Source organism: Schistocerca cancellata, chromosome 4 (assembly GCF_023864275.1).
Source record: "Schistocerca cancellata isolate TAMUIC-IGC-003103 chromosome 4, iqSchCanc2.1, whole genome shotgun sequence".
Taxonomy (NCBI): Eukaryota; Metazoa; Arthropoda; class Insecta; order Orthoptera; family Acrididae; genus Schistocerca; species Schistocerca cancellata.
The window spans coordinates 629,359,908-629,380,943 of record NC_064629.1 but is presented as its reverse complement, the minus strand read 5'-3'; the positions used below and the strand labels follow the sequence as shown (position 1 = coordinate 629,380,943).

The 21,036-nt window shown below is 38.9% G+C and overlaps 2 protein-coding genes across 3 annotated transcripts in view; one reads left to right on the top strand and one right to left on the bottom strand.

Annotated features, from left to right (window-relative positions):
* LOC126183718 (vacuolar protein sorting-associated protein 41 homolog) overlaps positions 1-12,074 on the top strand; it is a 140,363-nt gene extending 128,289 nt beyond the window's left edge. The window contains exons 16-19 of the mRNA XM_049925905.1: positions 10,120-10,219; positions 10,297-10,341; positions 10,495-10,577; positions 11,944-12,074. Coding sequence (XP_049781862.1) covers positions 10,120-10,219; positions 10,297-10,341; positions 10,495-10,577; positions 11,944-12,021 — 306 coding nt within the window. The 3' untranslated portion in view covers positions 12,022-12,074. The remainder of the gene's footprint in view (positions 1-10,119; positions 10,220-10,296; positions 10,342-10,494; positions 10,578-11,943) is intronic.
* A 6,977-nt stretch (positions 12,075-19,051) lies between these two features.
* Positions 19,052-21,036, bottom strand: part of LOC126183467 (rho GTPase-activating protein 12-like) — a 233,599-nt gene continuing 231,614 nt past the window's right edge. For both annotated transcript variants that reach the window (XM_049925476.1, XM_049925478.1), the window contains exon 14: positions 19,052-19,562. In XM_049925476.1, coding sequence (XP_049781433.1) covers positions 19,370-19,562 — 193 coding nt within the window. In that variant the 3' untranslated portion in view covers positions 19,052-19,369. The remainder of the gene's footprint in view (positions 19,563-21,036) is intronic.

The window sequence follows — 21,036 nt, the reverse complement described above, 5'->3', positions numbered from 1 at the left end:
ATCCTTCTAACCATACCCTTGTCCATTCCCGATTTCTTTTGCAATGAGATTGTCTTCCTTGTCACCCCTGATGTAGGTTCCTTGTTCACTTGTTTGTAAGCTGGATCTTGTTAGCAGTACCGTCGCATTTCCTTTATCTGCCGTAGGACGACCATATCTTCGTCTTCTCGTAGGTCACATATCGCCCTGCGTTCAGCTGTGGAAATGTTGGTTTTTGGCATTTTTACATTTTCTAAGACCCTGCAAGTCTCCCTTCTGACCTCTTTGGTCGTGTCAGAGAGAAGCCATCCGATGGCCTGCTTGACACTACTGATGACCTCCCGTTTAGGTAGTGTGGCTGGAACTGGTGCAAAATTTAATCCTTTTGACAGCACTGATGTTGTTGCCTCATCCAGTTCCTTTCCACTTAAATTGATAATGGTCCTTGAAATCTTTGTTTCGACATTCTGCACTTGTGCCCCCAGCAGTTGGTGGAACTTGTCTTGTTGTTTCACAGTGGCTTTGTCCGCCCCCGGTACCTGAGTGGTCAGCGTGACAGAATATCATTCCTAAGGGCCCAGGTTCAATTTCCGGCTGGTTTGGAGATTTTCTCTGCTCAGGGACTGGGTGTTGTGTTGTCCTAATCATTATCATTTCATCCCCATCGACGTGCAAGTTGCCGAAGTGGCGTCAAATCGAAAGACTTGCACCTGGCAAAAGATCTACCCGATGGGAGGCCCTAGTCACTCGACATTTACAGTGGCTTTGCGTTTGCAGAGTTCACTGGTTGCGAATGTGTTACCATTGACCCACTCCCATGAGCAAGGTGAGAGTTTGGATGCCAGTTCCAAGTGGCATACAGGTGGAGTGTGACCTGTTTTGTCTAGTTCAAGCCTTGTGATGCATATGCATTCATGCACCAAGGCCGAGCTAGCATGCTGTAAAATGTGTTATGTCTTTGTTGTGGTGGTGGGATGTCACAGATGAGTGAACTGTAGCAGTACTTCCTTGTCCCAACATTGTTGCAGGAAGGCTAGTCTGCTGAGCAGGTTTGCCTTCTTGTTACGAAGCTTCTGCAGCATCTTCAAGCTGTGCTGTATCTCCTCCCCATAGAGGTGTGCTATATGTAAATTGATACTTTCTCAGTGAATCTCAATGATGAAGTCTTCTGGAGATGTCAGTGGACTCAAGGCAGTCCAGCAGCTATAAAGAACCAGACCGGACACGAGCCTGACATTTCACCTGAAGGTGACAAGAAGAAACTTGTTGAAACATTGCCACAAAACAACACCTTGGCTCGGATGATAACCCCAGAAGATTTCATCATTGAGATTCACTGAAAAAGTCTAAATTTGCATTTGCTTCATTATTTGTCTATTACGGTACTCTTGTTTCCATTAAAACATGTAATGGATACATGAATATACATGAATAAAAGTTTTCTTGTTGTAGAATATAAGCAGTTTTTTTTTTTTTTAATGTACAAAGCATGCTTGGTAAAAGGAGTTCATTTATATTGAAATTTCTCTCATGTGATTGTATTCTGTCTTTGGTATTGTTTCCTCCTTTGTCAGATACAATGATTTTTTGTGGGTATTGTGGTTAAATTAATTTCAGTACTACTTCTGGGCACACTTTACTCCAACGTTTTTATTTTCTACATGTTAATGCTGCTTCTCCTTATGTTGTGTCTTTCTTCTTTGTTATCATTTCACTCTTATATATCTGTGTTGTCAAACTGAATTACAAATTAGCAAAACATTTTACAAACTACATTAAATGAGTAGACAAAGTTCACCTCTAATTTCTATGAAATTACTCTCCGAAAAAGGGAGGGGGAAGTCTGCTACCATATGCTTAGTTGATGCTTTGCCTATTTTATAGTTCTTGCAAGTATTTTATAATGCCTCTGTGGTTAGTAGGAGGAGGTTGTGATATGTTTAAAAAACACAGTGATAAAGATGAAACCTTTATTAATGAAGATGGTTTGTAGGAAACAGATGGTGTACCATGAAAACTTATTTGCGTGTGTACTTGTAATACACTTAAACAGCAGCATTCTGAAAGAGAATAGTTTCAGTGGTTATATGAAACATTGCATGTTTCATAGCCATTTCCTCTATCTATGGCATTACCTCTTCCTGACACATTGCCTCTTGCATGTCTTAATGATACATTTTTGTATGTGGTGTTGCGTACGTCTGTTTATTTCCTCTTGACTCATTCCATGCCCACTGATGTTTCTCTAGTACAATGGACTTCAATGAATAAGATTAACTTCCCCTCCTCCCCCTACACAGTGCACTTTTATAACCTGGCATTTTATGAGATTGATTAAAATTGTCCAGTTTTGGAGGTAAATCAGCAGTGTTACTGGAGATTTGTGACTCTTGGGAAATAATTTCATAAACGAGATCACGGGAGAATGCCTTTGCAACAAAGAAGAGACACAGGCTTGTGGTGGCATTATTATACTGTGAAGGACAGTCACCTGGACCTCCCTGCAACCCAGATTTTCGTAGAAACCACCACGAAAGTTGTGGTCTGTGTCAGTATCATTGATTGATAACCACTTACATCCCTTTATGCCTGATGTTATCCACACTGAACATGGGGTCATGCCAGCAGCAGACGTGCTTTACAATCCGATTCCTTCCCTACAGCATACGTATCCATGGTAAATGGTATCCATATCCCTCAAAGCCTGTGCTGATAATCTTTTTCCATGATTTTTCTCTCTTACAACAAAGTCAATGACTTTGTCCAGAAACAGATTTCCCTGACAGTCTTCTCTGACTGGCATTGTTCCTACTTCCAAAAGAGTCAGGAGCACCCTCCTTGTTTTGCAGTAGCACTCAGGCCTTAAATACCTCTATAGATTACTTCACAAGATCTACAACTTTCCCAAGACAGTCCCTGAAATGAGAACACCTCTCCCCAGTACTCTGTTCATGTCACCTACTGTCATCTTCTGTCACCTTCCTAACCTTTGCAACTTCCTTGTCAAACTTATGTGACACTCCCAGACCACAATCTCTACTCCAGCTGTTTCATGCCCCCACCCACTATTCCATACTACAGTCCACCTGCAGGCAGGGCAACATGTGAAACTCCCCAAGTTATTTACCAACTGACTTGTTAACTGCTTGGCACTTGATATTGGGATGGCCACCTCCAGACTGTATGAATAAGCATAGAAGATTTGTGCACATTGGTGATGTCCAGCACCCAGTTGCTCTGCATCTGACCCTTCACCCCGCATTGCTCTCCTTCCCTTTTTTACCATTTTTTGTTTATTATTTTTAATTGAATTAATACTTCCACATTTCATTAGCTGTTACCCTCTTTGTACATCCTTATGTTCTCTGTGCTACTTCTATCATCTCTGCACTGATACTGGCACACTGCTTACTAATGTGGTACCTGTAACCTGTCACTTTCTCTGATGCCTTTGCCTTCATTTTGTTTTCCTTCCTCCTCACCTGCCCCTCCTTTGCTGCCGCCTCCCCCCCCCCCCCCCCCCCGCGTGCACACACACACACACACACACACACACACACACACACACACACACACACAAAATCCTACATGTCCAGACCAATTCCTGTTTCCTCCCTATTTCCAGAGTGATTCTGTCACTCTACAGCAGAATATGTGATGTTATGAGATGTTTTTCTTTAAATAATTCATCCAAGTATCATCTTACAATGATATAGGATTTGTCATCAAAACACAATGAAAATAAATGCCTCAAAAAATACACATACACATAGAAAATATAAGTATGCTTTATGAGGATAGGAGAGATGGTCGGCTGTGCCCTACATAAAGGAACCACTCCCACATTTGTGTGAAATGATTTAGGAAAACCATGGGAAACCTAAAGCAAAATGGAGCTGGATGGAGAAAAAACTCCATCCTCCCAAATGTTGGGTCAGTGTCTTAACAACACCACTACCTCATTCAATTGGTCCCTGTTGTATAATATTCTTTTGTTCATACAGAATTTGGACAAGATAAATTGTAATACACAAATGGTTTTGCAGTGTTTCTTCGCATCTCTGTACACTGTCACTACACACACTATGGACACTCACTGGTGTCTCCAGGTCTACAAACATGCTGCTTGAGCCCCTTGTGCTCCTGTCAGTCTGTCCAGACAACTGACTATAGGACGACAGACATGCTACCAGACCCCATGAACATCCCTGTGGACTCCCTTCAGTCTACCTGGGAAACTAAGCCAGCACCCCATTGTGATGATGAGTGAGGTGTTAAACTCAGGACAATGCCAAGACATTATTGTCATGCACTATAGATTGTGGCACATGATCGTCTAATAAAAGCATTACAGTAGTGTAATGTGACAAGATGTGTACTTATTTCATTACTAACTGCTGCTGTGAGTCTACATAATCTTTGATTGTGTAGTGCATATTACTAATGAAGAACATTTTAGCAGATGTATTTTAGTAATCTTTTTCATCTGCTTGGGTAATTTATTATACAATTTTATTCCCTTACAGAAAGTGCTGTTTTGAGGTTTTTTTTCCATGGTAAATGTAAGTCCAAACTGACTATTGTTCCATGATTATGTATAGAACTGTTAGTGAAATAAGTCATGTTTTCCCTGATGTTTGCAACAGATTGGTAGATGTTCTCACTTGATGCAGTAAGGATACCAAGTTCTTTAAACAGTTCTTTACAATGATCCTGAAAACTACTAGTAGTTGTTGTTCATGTCTCTTTTCTGCCATTTAAAAACTGTGTTCAAGTTTTGTGCCTTCAGTCCTCAGAAAAGAATCCCATAACTAAGAATTGATTGTTCATAAGAATAATGTCACTACAAGACATTAGCCGTTATAAACTGATGCTAAAACCCTAAGAGCAAAAAATGATGATGACATTCTTCTTGCCAACGTATTTGTGTGTTCATTCCATGTTAATTTACAGTTAATATTCATACCTAAAATCTTGCTGTTTGATAAACAATCCATGAAGTTATCACCTATGTCTGATGTACAGAATTGTGTTCACTCTTTATGCTGAAGTGAATGCTGTTTGTTTTCTCTATGTTTAATGTTCATTTATTCCATACTGCCCATTTGTAGACATCCTTGAGAGTTTCATTAGCTTTCTCAAATAGGAGTTCTGGTGGTTTATCAATGACTATGATGTTGCTATAATCAGCATATTTTGTATTGTCTGGAAAGTCAGTATATATAGACACACACACACACACACACACACACACACACACACACACACACACACAGTTGGACCCAATACTCTACCCCGAGGAACACTTGTGTTTATATGGTTCTATCTCACAATTGTTTTACTAAAAAATTATCATCCATAGTTGTGTGAACTAACTCTACCTTCTGCGTCTTGTTTTTTCCAAGTAAAACAGGAACCACTCATTTTTCTTATAAAGTTCCTCAACATGTACTTATGTATGGAAGTCATTCCAACTTCTAATTTTATAATTACGAATTTGGTCGTTTGATACTGAACACTTACTGTACAATGTCAGGTTACACACACACATTCATATATGTAAAAGCCTGGAAGAGTCAGAATTTTTAATTATTCAAAAACTGTTTCCACATGATTCCCTACTGGTAACCCCTTTCATTAATCTTATTGCTTATCTCTGAAATTAAAATAATTATTTTGTGAAACTTGCATTTTCACAGGCTGTGCATATTTATGTAGTTTTGTTTGCTATGCAACAGCATATCCTAAGCATTCTGAAGATGTAACAGTGTGTACCCAACCTTTTGTTCAGTAGTTAAACACATTTTTCTCATTTTAAATGATCACAAACTCCTAAAAATTTCGATTATAATGTTTGTTCAATGCTACAGTCCCCTAATTGTGGGTGTATATTGCTCCTTCCTTTTGCTCTCATCTCACTAAAGCTCACACATCCCATTTTCTTCTCATTTACCACAATGCAATTGTTTCTAAACCATCTTCCTGCTTCTTGTCTTCTCACTGAGACCTTCTCTGTAAATTAGCTTCATTATGTCCTCTTATAAAAATGCTAGTATAATCTGCAAAGAACATCAGCTCTGCTGCTGACAAGTGGTTGGCCAATCATTAATAAAAATCAACAGAAACAGACGACCTGACACAGAGTCTTGAGGTACACCATAACTAATTCTTCTGAATCCTGAAAATTAACTTTCATTTTCATGGCATATTTCTGCCATCTCTTGCCTACTGGGAAGGTACAACTTAAACCAGTTGTAGGCAACTCCATGAATACTGTATTTGTATAATTTGCTAAGCAGAAGATCATGATTGATCACATCCAAGGGCTTAGATACGTATAGAAACAGCCCACAGTTTATTTTATCATGGTCTATAGCATTCACGATGTCCTAATGCTAGACACAACCAATAGTGTGGCCACTAAGAATAAGAGTTTATTGATCCACATTCAGGTAAACGACAAACATAGAAACTGAACAATAAGCATTAGAACAAAGCAGTAGAACATGATCAGCAAACAGGCCCCTGCCTCACTGTCCTTATATAGATCGAGATGACTGGGTGTTTGTGTTGTCCTCATCATTTCATCATCATCCAGGAAAGTGGCGAAATTGGACTGAGCAAAAGATTGGGTAATTGTACGGGCGCTGATAACCACGCAGTTGAGCGCCCCACAAACCAATCATCATCATCATCATCCTTATATAGAGGAGAGCTCCGATAAACGGCATGGCCGGCACTGTGCTGTGCCTTGTGCACAAGTTGCAGATGGTCTCCGGTGGCCAGCCCATGCAGATGCTTGGTGGAGTATTTGAGTGTAGCTCGCCGGTGGCCAGGAATGATGTACAGGGTTATAGCGCCCCTTCCCATTTGGGGAAAGGGTGCCTCCTCTGATGCAGGCATCGGGGTGACTGATGACACATCCATGGGCGGGAGATGGAGATTCCATGGTAGGACTGGTGAGTAGGGGAGGAAGCGGCGTAGCCACAGACGTGCATGGTGGCTGCTCCCACTCCCCCCCTCTCCCTACACACACACACACACACACACACACACACACACACACACACACAGAGTACCATAAGGGAGGACCGATGGTAAGGGTACTGGCAGCATCTCAAAGTCTGTGCCCGTGATGTGGTGGAATTGCACCAATGATGAAAGTACTAGCCACCCAGGAGGGGCACTGGTAACATCTGGGGTGAAGGACCCAACAGCATCGGTCCAGATGGCAGCAGAAGTGCAGGTGGCAGCAAAGCATTATCAGACAGGCTGGCATCATGCATTGTGGCACTGGACTCCGGAAGGGAGGCAGGAGACAATGATATTCGCAATGAGGGCAGGTCTGCCTCTGCAGCAGGGACACCCCACGAGGCCACGACAAGTACTAAGAGAGGAGGTGAAGGTGACGGTGGTGGCAGACGTGCGACCCTTGCCATGGTACAAGGACACAGCTAATCACAGTCATGGAATCCACTTCAGCTGGCGGCCAAACCACCAAGCCCAGGCCGCAGAGCCAGAATTGAGCTATGACAAGGGCCATGCCAACAGGCCGGGGTGGCACGAGCAGTTGCAGGAGGATATATGGCTGGTAACCATGAACCATCTCAGTTGGACTCCAATCCCCCAGTGGCATAAACTTGTAGGAACTTAAGAACTGCATCAAGATGTCACCCGTGGAAGAGTCAGTAACATACTTCTTCATTTGAACCTTGAATGTATGGATGAGTCATTCTCCCATGCCATTAGATTGGGGATGGAAAGGAACAGTCATTATGTGGCAAATGCCTTTATAGGTGCAGAAATTGTGCAAAGGCTGAGACACAAACTGTGGACCATTATCCATCCCAAGTGTATAAGTAATCCTTCAATAGCAAAAATTTTTGAGAGGGCCTGAACTGAAGCCACAGCTGATGTGGAAGGACAGTGGATAACATATGGAAATTTAGAGAAAGCATGAGCAACCAATAGCTAGTAAGAAATGAGGAGAGGTACTGTGAATTCAACATTGACATATTCCCATGGATGCTGCGGTGCAGGCCGTGGAGAGTGTGTCACCCATGGCACCAAATGTAGCACAGCCCTCAGAGAGCAAGCTGCGACAAGATTCACAATGTCACTGTTGCAAGGTTAAATCTTAATTTGCAAACTAGTCATTTACCAGAGCACCTGCCTTTCTCAGTGCTTACATGCATATTTCTTTGCACAATAAATTGCATGGAATTATAGAGTAGCAGAAATTACAATGTACCATAATTTTACTATGCAATAACTGTATCTAATAACTGTATCTACCACCTTAAGAAATCATTCGCGTCGAAGGATAATACCAACACAGCATTATTTAAATGTCGCATAGACTCCCATATGGAGGTCATACTAATAGGAATCCCTGAGGTAGAGAAACAATGGAAAGATTTGAAAACAAATGTTGCCAGGTCTGGATGGAATCCCAATTCAGTTTAAGAGTACTCTACAGCACTGTAGCCTCACTTATTGCATTTATCTCGAATCTCTCATCCAGCAAAATACCAAGCAACAGTAAAAAAGCACAGGTGACTCCTGTGTATAAGAAGAGTAGAAGAACTGACACCCAAAATTACAGACCAATACCCTAAACATTGGTTTGCTGCAGAATTCTTGAACATATTATGAGGGGTTGAATATAATAAATTTCCTTGAGACAGAAGATCTTCTGACCACAAATCTGTGCGGATTTAGAAAGAATCGTTCTTGTCCTTTTCTCACATGATATCCTGTGGACATGAACGAAAGGCAACAGGCAGATTGCATATTCCTATATTTCCAAAAAGCATGTGACATGGTGCTGCTGCACTGCTAACCGTTAATGAAGATATGAGAATACATACTAGGTTCCCACATAGGTAAGTGACTCGAAGACTTTCTTAAGTAATAAAGGCCAGTATGTTGTCCTCAATGGCGAGTATTCGTCAGAGGCAAGGATATTGTCAGGAGTGCCCAGGGAAATGTGATAGACTGCTCTTATGTTACCGGTATGTCTGACCAACATGTATTTTGGAGATGCTTTGTGAACTCAAATAAGAATCTTTGGAATAAAGAAGATTTTCTTTTCACAAAACATGTTGAGAAAATTTAAAGAAATGGCATATGATGCTAGCTGTAGGATGATTCTACTGCCACCAGTGTATGCTCATATGGAGGCTTAAAGACAGTAATTTTTCATTTGTTTCGTTTGCAAGAGGAACACGAAAGCAACTGACTAGCAATGGTACAAGGACACTCCACCATGCACTGTCTATATGCTTCAATAGAGGCCCTGATTTCACTTATCTCTATATACATAAATGATTTGACAGATCAGTTGCGCAAGAATCTGGGCTGTTTGCTGCTGATGCTGTGGTGTGCAGGAAGGAGTCATCATTGAGTGACTGCAGGAAAATGCATGATGACTTAGAGAAAGTTTCTAGGTGTTCACATTTCCACTTACATGAAATTTCGATTCATCACTGAAGGCGACATGATACAGAAAATCTTCATCATCATCCAGCGGTATTTTTTTGTTGTAAAGATGGCTTGTAAACCATGGTCTGTAGAATTTAGAACTTGTAACAGCTTTACAAACAAAACTGTTTGAGTTGCTCTTTCATTTGATGTATTATTTATAATTGTAACATGAATATAATAAATTCTACAAAGCATTAAAACCGATGTACTCGTTTTGAAACACCCTGTATATTGTAAGACAGGATGAAAAAATCTTTCAGCAGAGCAGAGGGCCAGTAGAAATGAAGTAGTCTGTGAGAAAAATAGCACTGTGTGCTGTAAAAAAGGTCAAAAGATTATGTAGACAACTCAGATAATATTGCAAGAAGCAGGAATGTCTTATTTATCAGGGTAGGGGAGATTCTATGATGATTTTGAAATAACCATAAAAAGAAAATATTTGCAAAGAATTTTGTTGATGGTTTTATAATTTTGAATTGAATGTTATAATGATTTTAGTAATTTGTTATGTAATTTTATTGTTCACACCTACAAAAGGTGCCAGATACAAGATCGTTTATTTTATTTTTATATGTTTGGGGAAAAACAGAAATCTGTATTTCAGTAGTATGCTGCGCTAACTTCTAACATTTCCAAAAAATTATCTGTCCATAGGTATCTGTACAGGAGGGATGTAAGAAAATAATAGTTTCAGATTACTTCAGTCTCCACAAGAAACTAGTCAGGAGTCAGGACAAAGGCATCAGTGTAGATGGTAAAGTATTTGCATAATTCTCCTTGAAAGCATGTTAAATTGATCAAGAGTTTCACTGTTTCTTATTTCCTTTACAGATGAACAGGTGTGTGGTGCTTGTCATGGAAAAATTATTGTCAGAGGTAATAGATGCTGTTTTACAACTGACAGTCAGTGTTATCCTTTTTCACTTTGTTGTACATTAATGGTCATTTTTTCAATAGCAGAAATATAAATGAAAACATTCTTTAGCTAAAATTTATTTTCAACATCATTACGCTTTATATTATTTTCAGATATAAGTCATGCAACTAACATCATTGTGTTCTTCTGCAAACATCTTTTCCATGAAGAGTGCTTGCCCACATTAGATTCTGTGGTAAGATTTCAAAATAATCTCAAAATATCATTATCATATAGCAGAAAATATTTTGTTAATTTAGTTCAATATAATTAATTACTCATAATCACATACATACAACCACATGGTCATAGTGTAGTTGCTGAATGCTTATGACATGAATATCTGATGGTATATTGTGCATTACAATTCATATCTGTACAATAGAAATTTTAAAATATTATTTTATAAGCAGAGAGAAAATTATTTATGGCTGGATTCATTGGTCTCTACTTGCAAATAAGAAGACAAGAATCTTTATTAATCAAATATATATGCAGCAAGAACTGGATGCAGTCGTAGTGTCCATGGTTATGATTCTACATAAATCCTTATCCGGCATTCTAAAACTGAAAAGCTACTGCTGTGAACTGTACCAAGGTGGACCACATCACTTACCATGAAAAACAACACCTCTGGAAGTGTGTACTCCATGCCTGGGAAATACTGGTTTTGAATAGCGTCTCTCTTACTAATATGATGACATCATTGCTGAATCAGTTGATCCTACTTTGTCATTAGTTTCAGTGAGTTATAACTACAACAACACAATGAAATGGACATAATATGTTTTGAAGTAACTGCTTATATAATGGTTTATGGATAATAATTTTGGCCTTCCAGATCATCATATAATTATCAACACCACCATTAGTTATAAAATAGATATATACACTTCTTCATGTGCCCTTTGCAATTCTGTCTCTTAAGGAGACAGAGGACTCGGATGCCAGAGTTTTCATTTATGCTCATTACAATGGACTGGATACTCAATCAGAATTCTGTGCATTCAATGATTTATAGGTAAGAAGTCCATCTGTAGAGGAGTTTTTATCAACATACGTGTTGGTGAAAAATTTTCTGTCCATGACTACAAAGCTTGTAAGAAGTAATACAAAGCTTGCAAGAAGTAATTCCTAAATGATTACCTGATAACAGGTTTTATTTTCTCTTAGGGCACATGCAAAATATGAATGGTAATGGCTCAGTTATTCAATGCCATACTACAGATCCAAAACTCTACGTTCAATCCACAGTCATTCCTAGGATTTTTATCTGTCACGTATCACTTATTTCACTTCTGGTGACATTTGTTAACGTGAAAAATGCAGAGTTGCACTGTGATCTACAAGCCACATTACACTGTGGACCAAACCCCCCCCCCCCCCCTCCCCCAAACTGGCTACATAAGGTAAGGTTGAAGGAAGGTAAGGGTATACCACATCCAACAGGACAATGCCTTGTAAAGCACTGCGGGGTTCAAACCAACCTTCTTTCTTGTTTAACGTTAATTGGTTTAGACTAGCTTATTATTGTATGTTATTCATACTGTTTTAATTTTCAGGGAAACTGTGTGATATGCAAATCAATAAAACGACCCGGTAATGCTCACACACCCGTTATGAAACAGCACTTCAAGTGAATGTAATTATAATAAATTAACTAGAAAATAAAATAAGCTTTCATATATGACAAGTTGTGTGTTTTTCTGTTACACCTGTTTGTCAAAAAAGGAATAAAACACCTTGGAGTGTACCATTTGCATTTGAAATGGCACTTTGAAGAAGATCCTAAATCTTGTAATGATACCACAGAATGCAGTGTTTCCTGGACATTGTCATGAATAATGTACACATTTATTTATAAAATAATTCATTGCAAATAATAGTGTATTACTTGATTGACTACTGTCATTGCTGCCCCTACACTAACAATTTGTTACACACCAGAATGTGATCCATAATAAAGTGGATGTCCAGTGCACTGTGAACAAAAGGTAACCAATCAAGTTTTCTTGTAAACCTTTAGTCATGACATACAGGGTAGTCCATTGATAGTGACTGGGCCAAATATCTCGGATATTTGCTACCGTGATCCACCGACAACACCTGACAACATGCATCAGCGCATTGTCAGTGCATGTGCGAACATTACAGTAGATGAACTACTCGCTGTTGAGAGGAATGTCGTTACACGTATTGTGCCAAATGCATTGAGGTTGACGGACATCGTTTTGAGCATTTATTGCATTAATGTGGTATTTACAGGTAATCACACTGTAACAGCATGCATTCTCAGAAATAATAAGTTCACAAAGGTACATGTATCACATTGGAACAACTGAAATAAAATGTTCAAACATACCTACATTCTGTATTTTAATTTAAAAAACCTACCTTTTACCAACTGTTCATCTAAAATTGTGAGCCATATGTTTGTGACTATTACAGCGCCATCTATCACAAAGCAAAAAAAGTGGTCCAACTAAAACATTCATATTTCTTTATGTACTACACGTATATGTAATAAAAAGTGGGGTTCCTATTTTTAAAAAAGCAGTTGATATCTGTTTGACCTATGGCAGCACCATCTAGTGGGCCAACCATAGTGCCATCTCGTTCCCCCCTTCAAGCTAGACAAGTTTCGTTCTTTGTAGTTTTTTCGTTTGATGCTTATTTCGTGAGATATTTGGCCCAGTCACAATCAATGGACCACCCTGTATATTCCTCTGTACTTTATTGACACAGATAATTCTTATTAGAAATGAAATTATACTGTGTAATCTATTATCTAAACAACTCATCCATAATATTTGGATTTATAGTACTCTGCCATTGAAAACTACACATTAATATGCCAATTATCACAATCATATGAATATTATCAGCAAATGTGTTTAGCATGTATTAAGAAACCATGATATACAATATAAGGCAAGTGAAATTATTATATATGAAACAAAATAGCAAACACACAAAGTAATACACACTAGAGACAAGCCTGTGTGTCTTCTGTAATGCAGATTCCACTGATGTTGAGCATGTAAACCCAATACTAATCCACCAATAAATTTAGAAAAAGCACACACTATTGGGCAGCTAATGTCAGCTTCAGTATACATGTACAGTGAAACAATTTTGTAAAGGTGAACTATACGAGTACATTTGATCAGAGAATCAACATGAGTGTTTATTTTATCGTAATTGATTATAGCCACAAGTTTGGTTACCATTAAGCCCTTCATCCTCACCTGCACCATTTAATCTCCTAACTTGATGGAGAGTAAAAGCATATCACCACTGTCCTTCAACTTCAGGAAAACTATTTCTGCCTGGTTCTCTTCTGCAGTCATGGTCCCTTTCTGGAACTTTTCATGTACTTCATCTCACCATAAATCCTGCCAGTCTCATACCAAAAGAGTGTGACCCCAAATGTTTGCGTGGTAGAGTAATTGTGGTGTATGCGTACGTGGAGAAAGTGTTTGCACAGCAATCGCTGACATAGTTTAACCGTGGCAGAATAAAGGGAACCAGCCTGCATTCACTGAGGTAGATCAAAAACTGCCTTAAAAACCATCCACAGGCTGGCCGGCACACCAGACCTCTACACTAATCCGCCAGACAGGTTCCTGCCGGGGACCAGCATGCCTTCCCGCTCGGGAAGCAGCGCATTAGATGGTGTGGCTAGCCGGGCAGGCTCTATGTGTGGTTTGTGGGATTAAAGGGACCAGACTGCTACCGACATCGGTCCAGGCTCTATGTACCTTAGTCATTGTCTTACTGTAGGTCTCTTTCCATTAACATACTCCAGTATTATTTTGGTCAGGAGTCCTTTGTGTCACAGTAGATGGCCAATAACTTGCATTTTTCTTTTAACAACTGATTTCCACAGGCTTTTCTTCTCACTCACTATTTTAAGGACCTCTTACTTTGTAACCGTGCCAGTCCACTTTACTTTGAGCAAGTAACTATAACACCATCTCTTGAAAGAATTTAGTTTCTTCTCTTCCTCAGTTCCACAGGTTTCACAGACACAACTTGCCACACTCCAAACATAGGCTTTGAGAAACTATTTCCTCATTTCAAAGCTGATGATTTTTAAAGTTAAGGTCTTCTTGCTGCAGGCAGTTTTTGCTTGAGCAGTTCAACTTCTGACTTCTGCTTAGCAAACAACTTGTCACTTTTCCTCAATATATATATATATTAGTCAACTGTTACATACCCCGTGTTTATGTGCCACCTGGCAGAGTCATGTATTGCAATAACTATTTAGACTCTGAATGCAAGTTGTCTTCAGTTATAAAATGCCGACTTCTAGCTAACATAAACTTTATTTGTATATACATGTAGTCATACAGTTGCTAATTCAGGTTTCTAATGTTGGCAATAAAGACTTCCTTTCTCTTTTTCCTGGATTTCACCCCACTCTGCACACAGTTTAGATGCTTTGGCACACTATTCTGGTTTTTAGAATTTCGACCTAATATATATATATATGATTATGATAACATATGAGGGTGTGTCAAATGAAAACCTTAAATTTGTAATAACAAATCGAAATTTTGCGCCGTTATCCTGTAAGTTGGTAAGTGTGTTACAAACAGCATGCAGAATGGCCTGTAGGTGGCAGCATAGTGCAGATGCAGTATCGCAGTATCAGTATAAAGATGGCCGCCCCATTTGCGACTTGCACCGGGGAAGAACAGCATTCTTGTTATTCGGTTTTTGTGTAGTGAAGGTGTGAAACCTATTGAAATTCATTGAAGAATGAAGGTTCAGTACGGTGATGCATGTTTGTCACAGCAGCAAGTCTACAACTGGAGTAGGAAGTTCGCAAATGGTGTGACTTCAGTGGAAGGTGCTCCTCGTCCAGGTCAGGCAGAATGAGTTGTGACTCCACAGAACATTGCAGCATGTTTACAAGTTAGTCATGGGTCAGCACACCACATTGTGCATGATGTGCTCCAGTTTTACAAAGTGTCTGCAAGATGGATGCCTCGGCACTTTGAACGAGAAGGGGATGGCTTCCTTGCACGAATAGTTACTGGGGACGAAACCTGGGTTCACTTCCACCAACCGGAAACGAAGAGAGCAAGCAAGGAATGGCGCCATTCCTCATCACCAAAACCACAGAAGTTTCGAAGAGAACCATCAGCAGGGAAGGTTATGCTGACTCCCTTTTGGGACGAAAAAGGCGTCATTTTGGAGCATTACATGCCTGCAATCAAATCAAAGTGATGTGGATTGCTGTCAGCAGGTGTCCTTTTGCAGCATGACAATGCAACGCACCACACTGCCCGTACAACAGTTGCAACAATCACAGACCTGCATTTTGAGTGTCTTCCTCATTTACCATACTCACCAGACCTTGCCCCAAATGATTTCCATATGTTTGGACCACTCAAAGACGCAATGGGAGGAAAGAAGTTCCATTTTGATGAAGAAGTATGCCACGCGGAGCACAAGTGGTTGTGCGGACTACCAAAAGAATTTTTTTCTAAAGGGATTTATGCACTTTGTAAGTGCTGGAGGACTTGCATTGAGTGTGGGGGAGATTATGTTGAAAAGTGATACAGCTTTGTAAAACTTCTGCACAATAAATAGTATTTTAAAAAAATATTTAAGGTTTTCATTTGACTCAACCCTCGTAGTATATTATGTCTCTGACACATTTATTGATCTATTTACACTCTGATTTAAAATGCTGTACTGGTTTCCTGCATGGAGAGAAGTGAGCACAAACCGTGATCTATAACATGGCATTAGATTAATAATTAAATAATTTTAGAATATACTGACACCTGGAAGTACAATTTTAGGCTGTCTGTTGTAAAATATTTGTTTATGTACGCCAAACACCCCCACCACATTCTGAAACTGGTCGTTCATGCACGCTTTAATAAAGTGAATGCTTGTCAGTGACCACTGTGGTGAAAATCTTTAAAATGTCTTTCAACAAATATATGGCTGTGATAGCTCATGCAAAGAAAATGTTCGGCTGTTCCTGTCGTAGTGGATCAATGGTAATATGCCATATCACACATCCAAAGGTCACTGGTTTGATCCTTGGTCACTTCCAGGATTTCCATCTGTCAGTTATCACATCTGGCAATATTTAACACCAGAAGTACTGTACCGGTCAATCTGACCGGTGACCAACATTTAATAAATAGTGTATGTTTTAATTTATGGGACTTATTCTTCATGACTTTTACTGTACCTTGGTGGTTTATAATTTCTGTAAAAGACAAATTCCAATTACAAAACCTGGACAAATTATAAACATTTTTACTTTAATGGACTGCAGCCGGCCATTCTGACCTGAGAGAGAATTTTTATGATTCATGTCTGTAAAGGCACAATGGATTTTTTTCATCCAATTAGCTTGTTTTGTTTCATTGTTGTGATCTTGTTTTCTTATGGCATGTCAGCATTTTTGTAAGAAGATTCTGAAGGAGAAGATATTTTTGAATGTAATGAGTTGGATGACAAAGATTATAAAGATGACATGGAAAATCAGCCCCATGAAAAAGAACAAGGCGAATCATCAAAGTCTGAAGATGAATATTAAGAACCTGTACAACATATGAATAAACCAGTGTTTAAATGTTAGATTCCATTATCACTACAAATCAAATTTCTACTCACACAGCCGGGGCAGGGGGGGGGGGGGGGGGGGGGGGAATCGCATCCATATCAGCATCCGGAAGCTGAAAGTGCAGAGACAGCAGCTGACAGAACAATGTGGACTTTAATTGCACCAGGGCATGCACCTGGAGAGATTAGGGCATCACAACATGTTGGTAAAAACTCCTGGGTCAACGTGTAACGCTAAGACACTTATAGTCGCAGGCAGTTACTTGAGCGCACAGCGGGTGTTGATAAGACAATAATATTCTACAGAACATAAAAAACTTTACAGAATTTAGAGCCCAAGGACTCCTTCAAGATTACACTTGGGTACTTTATATTTATTGCCCAATTAGAAGCTACCATAGCTATAATGTATGCACGGGGACTGTATGGAGGAAAGAATTTGCCCCAAAACTTCTGTGGTCTCAAGTGTGTGGGCCGGCACTTTTTTCCTCGCACTATGGAATACAAGTCATACAGTTTTTAAGATCTGATGACAAGCACTCTCATGCCAAAAAGACTCAAGACAGACAGCTTCACAGCATCTACCCCAGTCTGGAATTCATTTGTAGCTAACTGTATCCAGAACTACAAACCAGGTGCATTTATAACCGTAGATGAGCAGCTCTATACATGCAAAGCTCGGTGCCACTATATGCAATACATGAGTAATAAACCAGAAAAATTTGGTTTGAAGTTCTGGCTTCCAGCAAATGCCGGTAGTAAATAAAGGGTGAATGGATCTCCTTACTTGGATAAACAAAGTGAAAGACCCATTAACATACCTGTTGCTGAGCATGTTATTACATGTCCCATGCAGACTTATACTTCGAAAGAAAGTCATGTAATATGTGACAATTTCTTCACAGCCAAACATCTTGCAGAGCTACTGAAGCAGGAGAACACAGCCATGGTGGATAAACTGAAGAAAACCAGAAGAGAAGTTCCTCCATCAGCGAAATCTACTGCCAGATATTTGTACAGTACTACTCGTATTTTATACAAATCTGGTGTCACAACAATTACTTCCTCTTAAGGGAAGACTGAGAAGACTGTTGTTCTATTGATCACAGTGCACCAGTCAGTTGCAGTAGACGAAAAACACAGAATAAACACCCTGAAACTGTCAACTTCTACAATTCTCTTACTTTGGAGTTGATATTCTGGACCAGATGTCTCGCCTGTACACTGTCAAGTTGGCTGCCGCCGGTGGCCTATGCGTGTGTTTTTCAACATCATAGACCTTGCTGGAATCAATGTTTGGATCCTTTACATAGAGACAATAGGAGAAAAAGTTAGCTGGTGAATGTTCCTTTTCAAATTAGCAGAAGAACTCTCCTCTGTGTATAAATTTGTGTCCATATATCTTTATTTTTGTATCAAATATATGTTTATGACCTGTTTAGGACTTTGACTGAGTACAAGTCATACAGATAAAAAATTTTATTGTATAATTATATGTTTATTTGCATTTGTAAGTTTAAATTGGTTTTATATTTCAATGTGTTCTTTACTTTGATATTTTTTATTTAATTAAATATACTTTCAATAGAAATTTTTAAGCATAATGCACTGTGGATCTATAAGGACATCATACTGAAGTAACTTAAGAATCAAAACTAGAAACAAAGAAGAAAAACTTCAACGGTCGAAATGACCGGTAGCGATCCTCCTAGTATTAACAAGGAAAATGCCGAGTTGCACTGTGGATTGGAGTTCATATTGAACTGTATGTTCCCCTACTCTGGGTAAATCAGTTAAAAGGAGCAGCAGCAGTGACACACCATCTCTAATAGGATCATGCCTAGTAAAGCACCTTCGGGTTATTGACAGTTTTACTTTACCAGTGTCATTCAGGTCTGTCTTACTGGTTTATCATCAGGAAAATAGAAAATGGTGACAATTTCTAATTTCTCCTGGTATCCTTAAATATTTATTTCAGTAACAGTGATTGCACGACATAGGCAAGGAGAAATTAAGGATGGGTCTCTCTTTAATTGATGCTGGGATGGATTTGATCGTTGAAAAAATAAATATAAGTAACAATTTCATATTGTTTTCATTAACAATCATAAATTTACACAATATTCACAAGGTATATACAATAACATCTAATACTGAAGATATAATACTATTTCCAAAATTGCTCTGCATCTGTTTAAGTCTTTGAATCTTATACACTTGGTTCTGTATTTATTTACATTTTTCTACCCACAGATTCAACAAGGTAAAATGGTATCACAATGATAAGGCACAAAATTATATTACAGGGATTTTACAGTCAATGCAAGTGGATAATAATCTCAAAATAGATGTGTAGGGTATTTTTTCCAACTTTATAAATACATTTAACAACATTCAGGCACTTACATTACAACTATCACCAAATATGTTGTGGAATGCTTTCAACAGGAATTCAATCACAACATTTTGCATCATAAAGTCAAATGCAATGTTCTGAGATTCTTCTTCTGGCCACATTAATGATGGTCCAAACACTATAGCTAAGGTGTGAATAGACATCTGATTATCAGCCTTATATTCAGTCACTCTGCAAAAGAACAAATTGAGTTACTTCTGATATAGAGGTTTATTTTCTTCATGTTCTGTACTTACAGTAAGAAACTGGGTCACCACACTAAAATAACTAATTACGTACATTTGGCAACTCAAGAGTATAATATAAACAAAATTAAGTGAGTTGTAGAACTAACTGTAACACTTCCATGTAAAACAAATAATATCAGTAATGAAGTTCCTTCACAGGTGTTCTATACAAGTTAAAACACACACACAGGATGAAGAATTAGTCCTGCACATATTTCCAACAATACATGAATGTTAAAGATAGGCAATCTGGCAACACTGTAGTCACATGTGTGGTAATGACTACTGTCAGCATGTGTGAAGTGTGTGCAATTGGTGCAGTGGATAATGTTCTGGGTTAGCATGCAGGAGGTCAAGGGTTTGATTCTAGGTCAAGATGTATTTGTTTTCATTTGCTAAGTGTAGTCTGCATGATGTGGTATCTAATGTCTTAACTGTCATACAATCATTATAGTGGGTCTTCTGCAAAAGTACTTACATACTACGAACACAAATGGCAGTATAATCGTTTTCACTGGTCTGCTTTTAAAGAAGCCTTCTGCACATTGTGGATGCAAACTGTTTCACACCTGTGCATCATCTTGATTCCAGACCTGTTTTCTGTTTACCCTTCCCCATTGGTCCCATCGATTAATACCAACCACTATTCTTGCCACATTCAGGTCCATCACATTTTGTTACGGCATTATGTCACCAGTAAGGCTAGCAACATGCTTTTCAAACAATTTCCAAATATGTACTATGTAAATGTCAGATACATGTGGCTTAAGAAACTGTGTATGGGCGAAGGCCATATTTGTTATAAATCTAATCGTCGTATTAAGCCTCTGCAGATGGGCATACTGATTGTTGTTCCTCATTTCAAAGTAAGATAAAAACTTATCTGTCAGGATGAATTTTAGTCATAATTCTTCTAATTGTGTTAAGTTTTTCAGCTTTAACTGAATTAATCTTAATGACATGAATTGATACCACTGAAGTTCACTCAGAAATTAATTCCAAATGTAATGAATATGTTGTGACTAACAAAAATCTGTGCCAGACAGACTAGGACCAAGATTGTCACTTATTGCAAGCAACCACCATAATCATTATGATATTTTAGCATGCCTCCGGGCCTGACTCAAGCTTTGGCATTGCTGTTTCTTTTATTACTTCAAACAAAGCATGGAATAGCAACACCAGATATCAGGTGGCATCTTACAATTTTAACTTTTTTTAGATCTTTCCCTCAAACACTAGGTGAAGCCATCTGGAATTTGTTTTCTGTACACCATTCTTCGTATGTATGTAGCATGCAACTGGAGTTGTCTTCTGGTTTGGTTTTTGAATCTCCAGCTACTGCCAGCAGTAAGGTCAGTCCTCTGCACAGGCAACACAGTCTCTGGCTTTTCTCATATATCCTACCTTTACCAGCA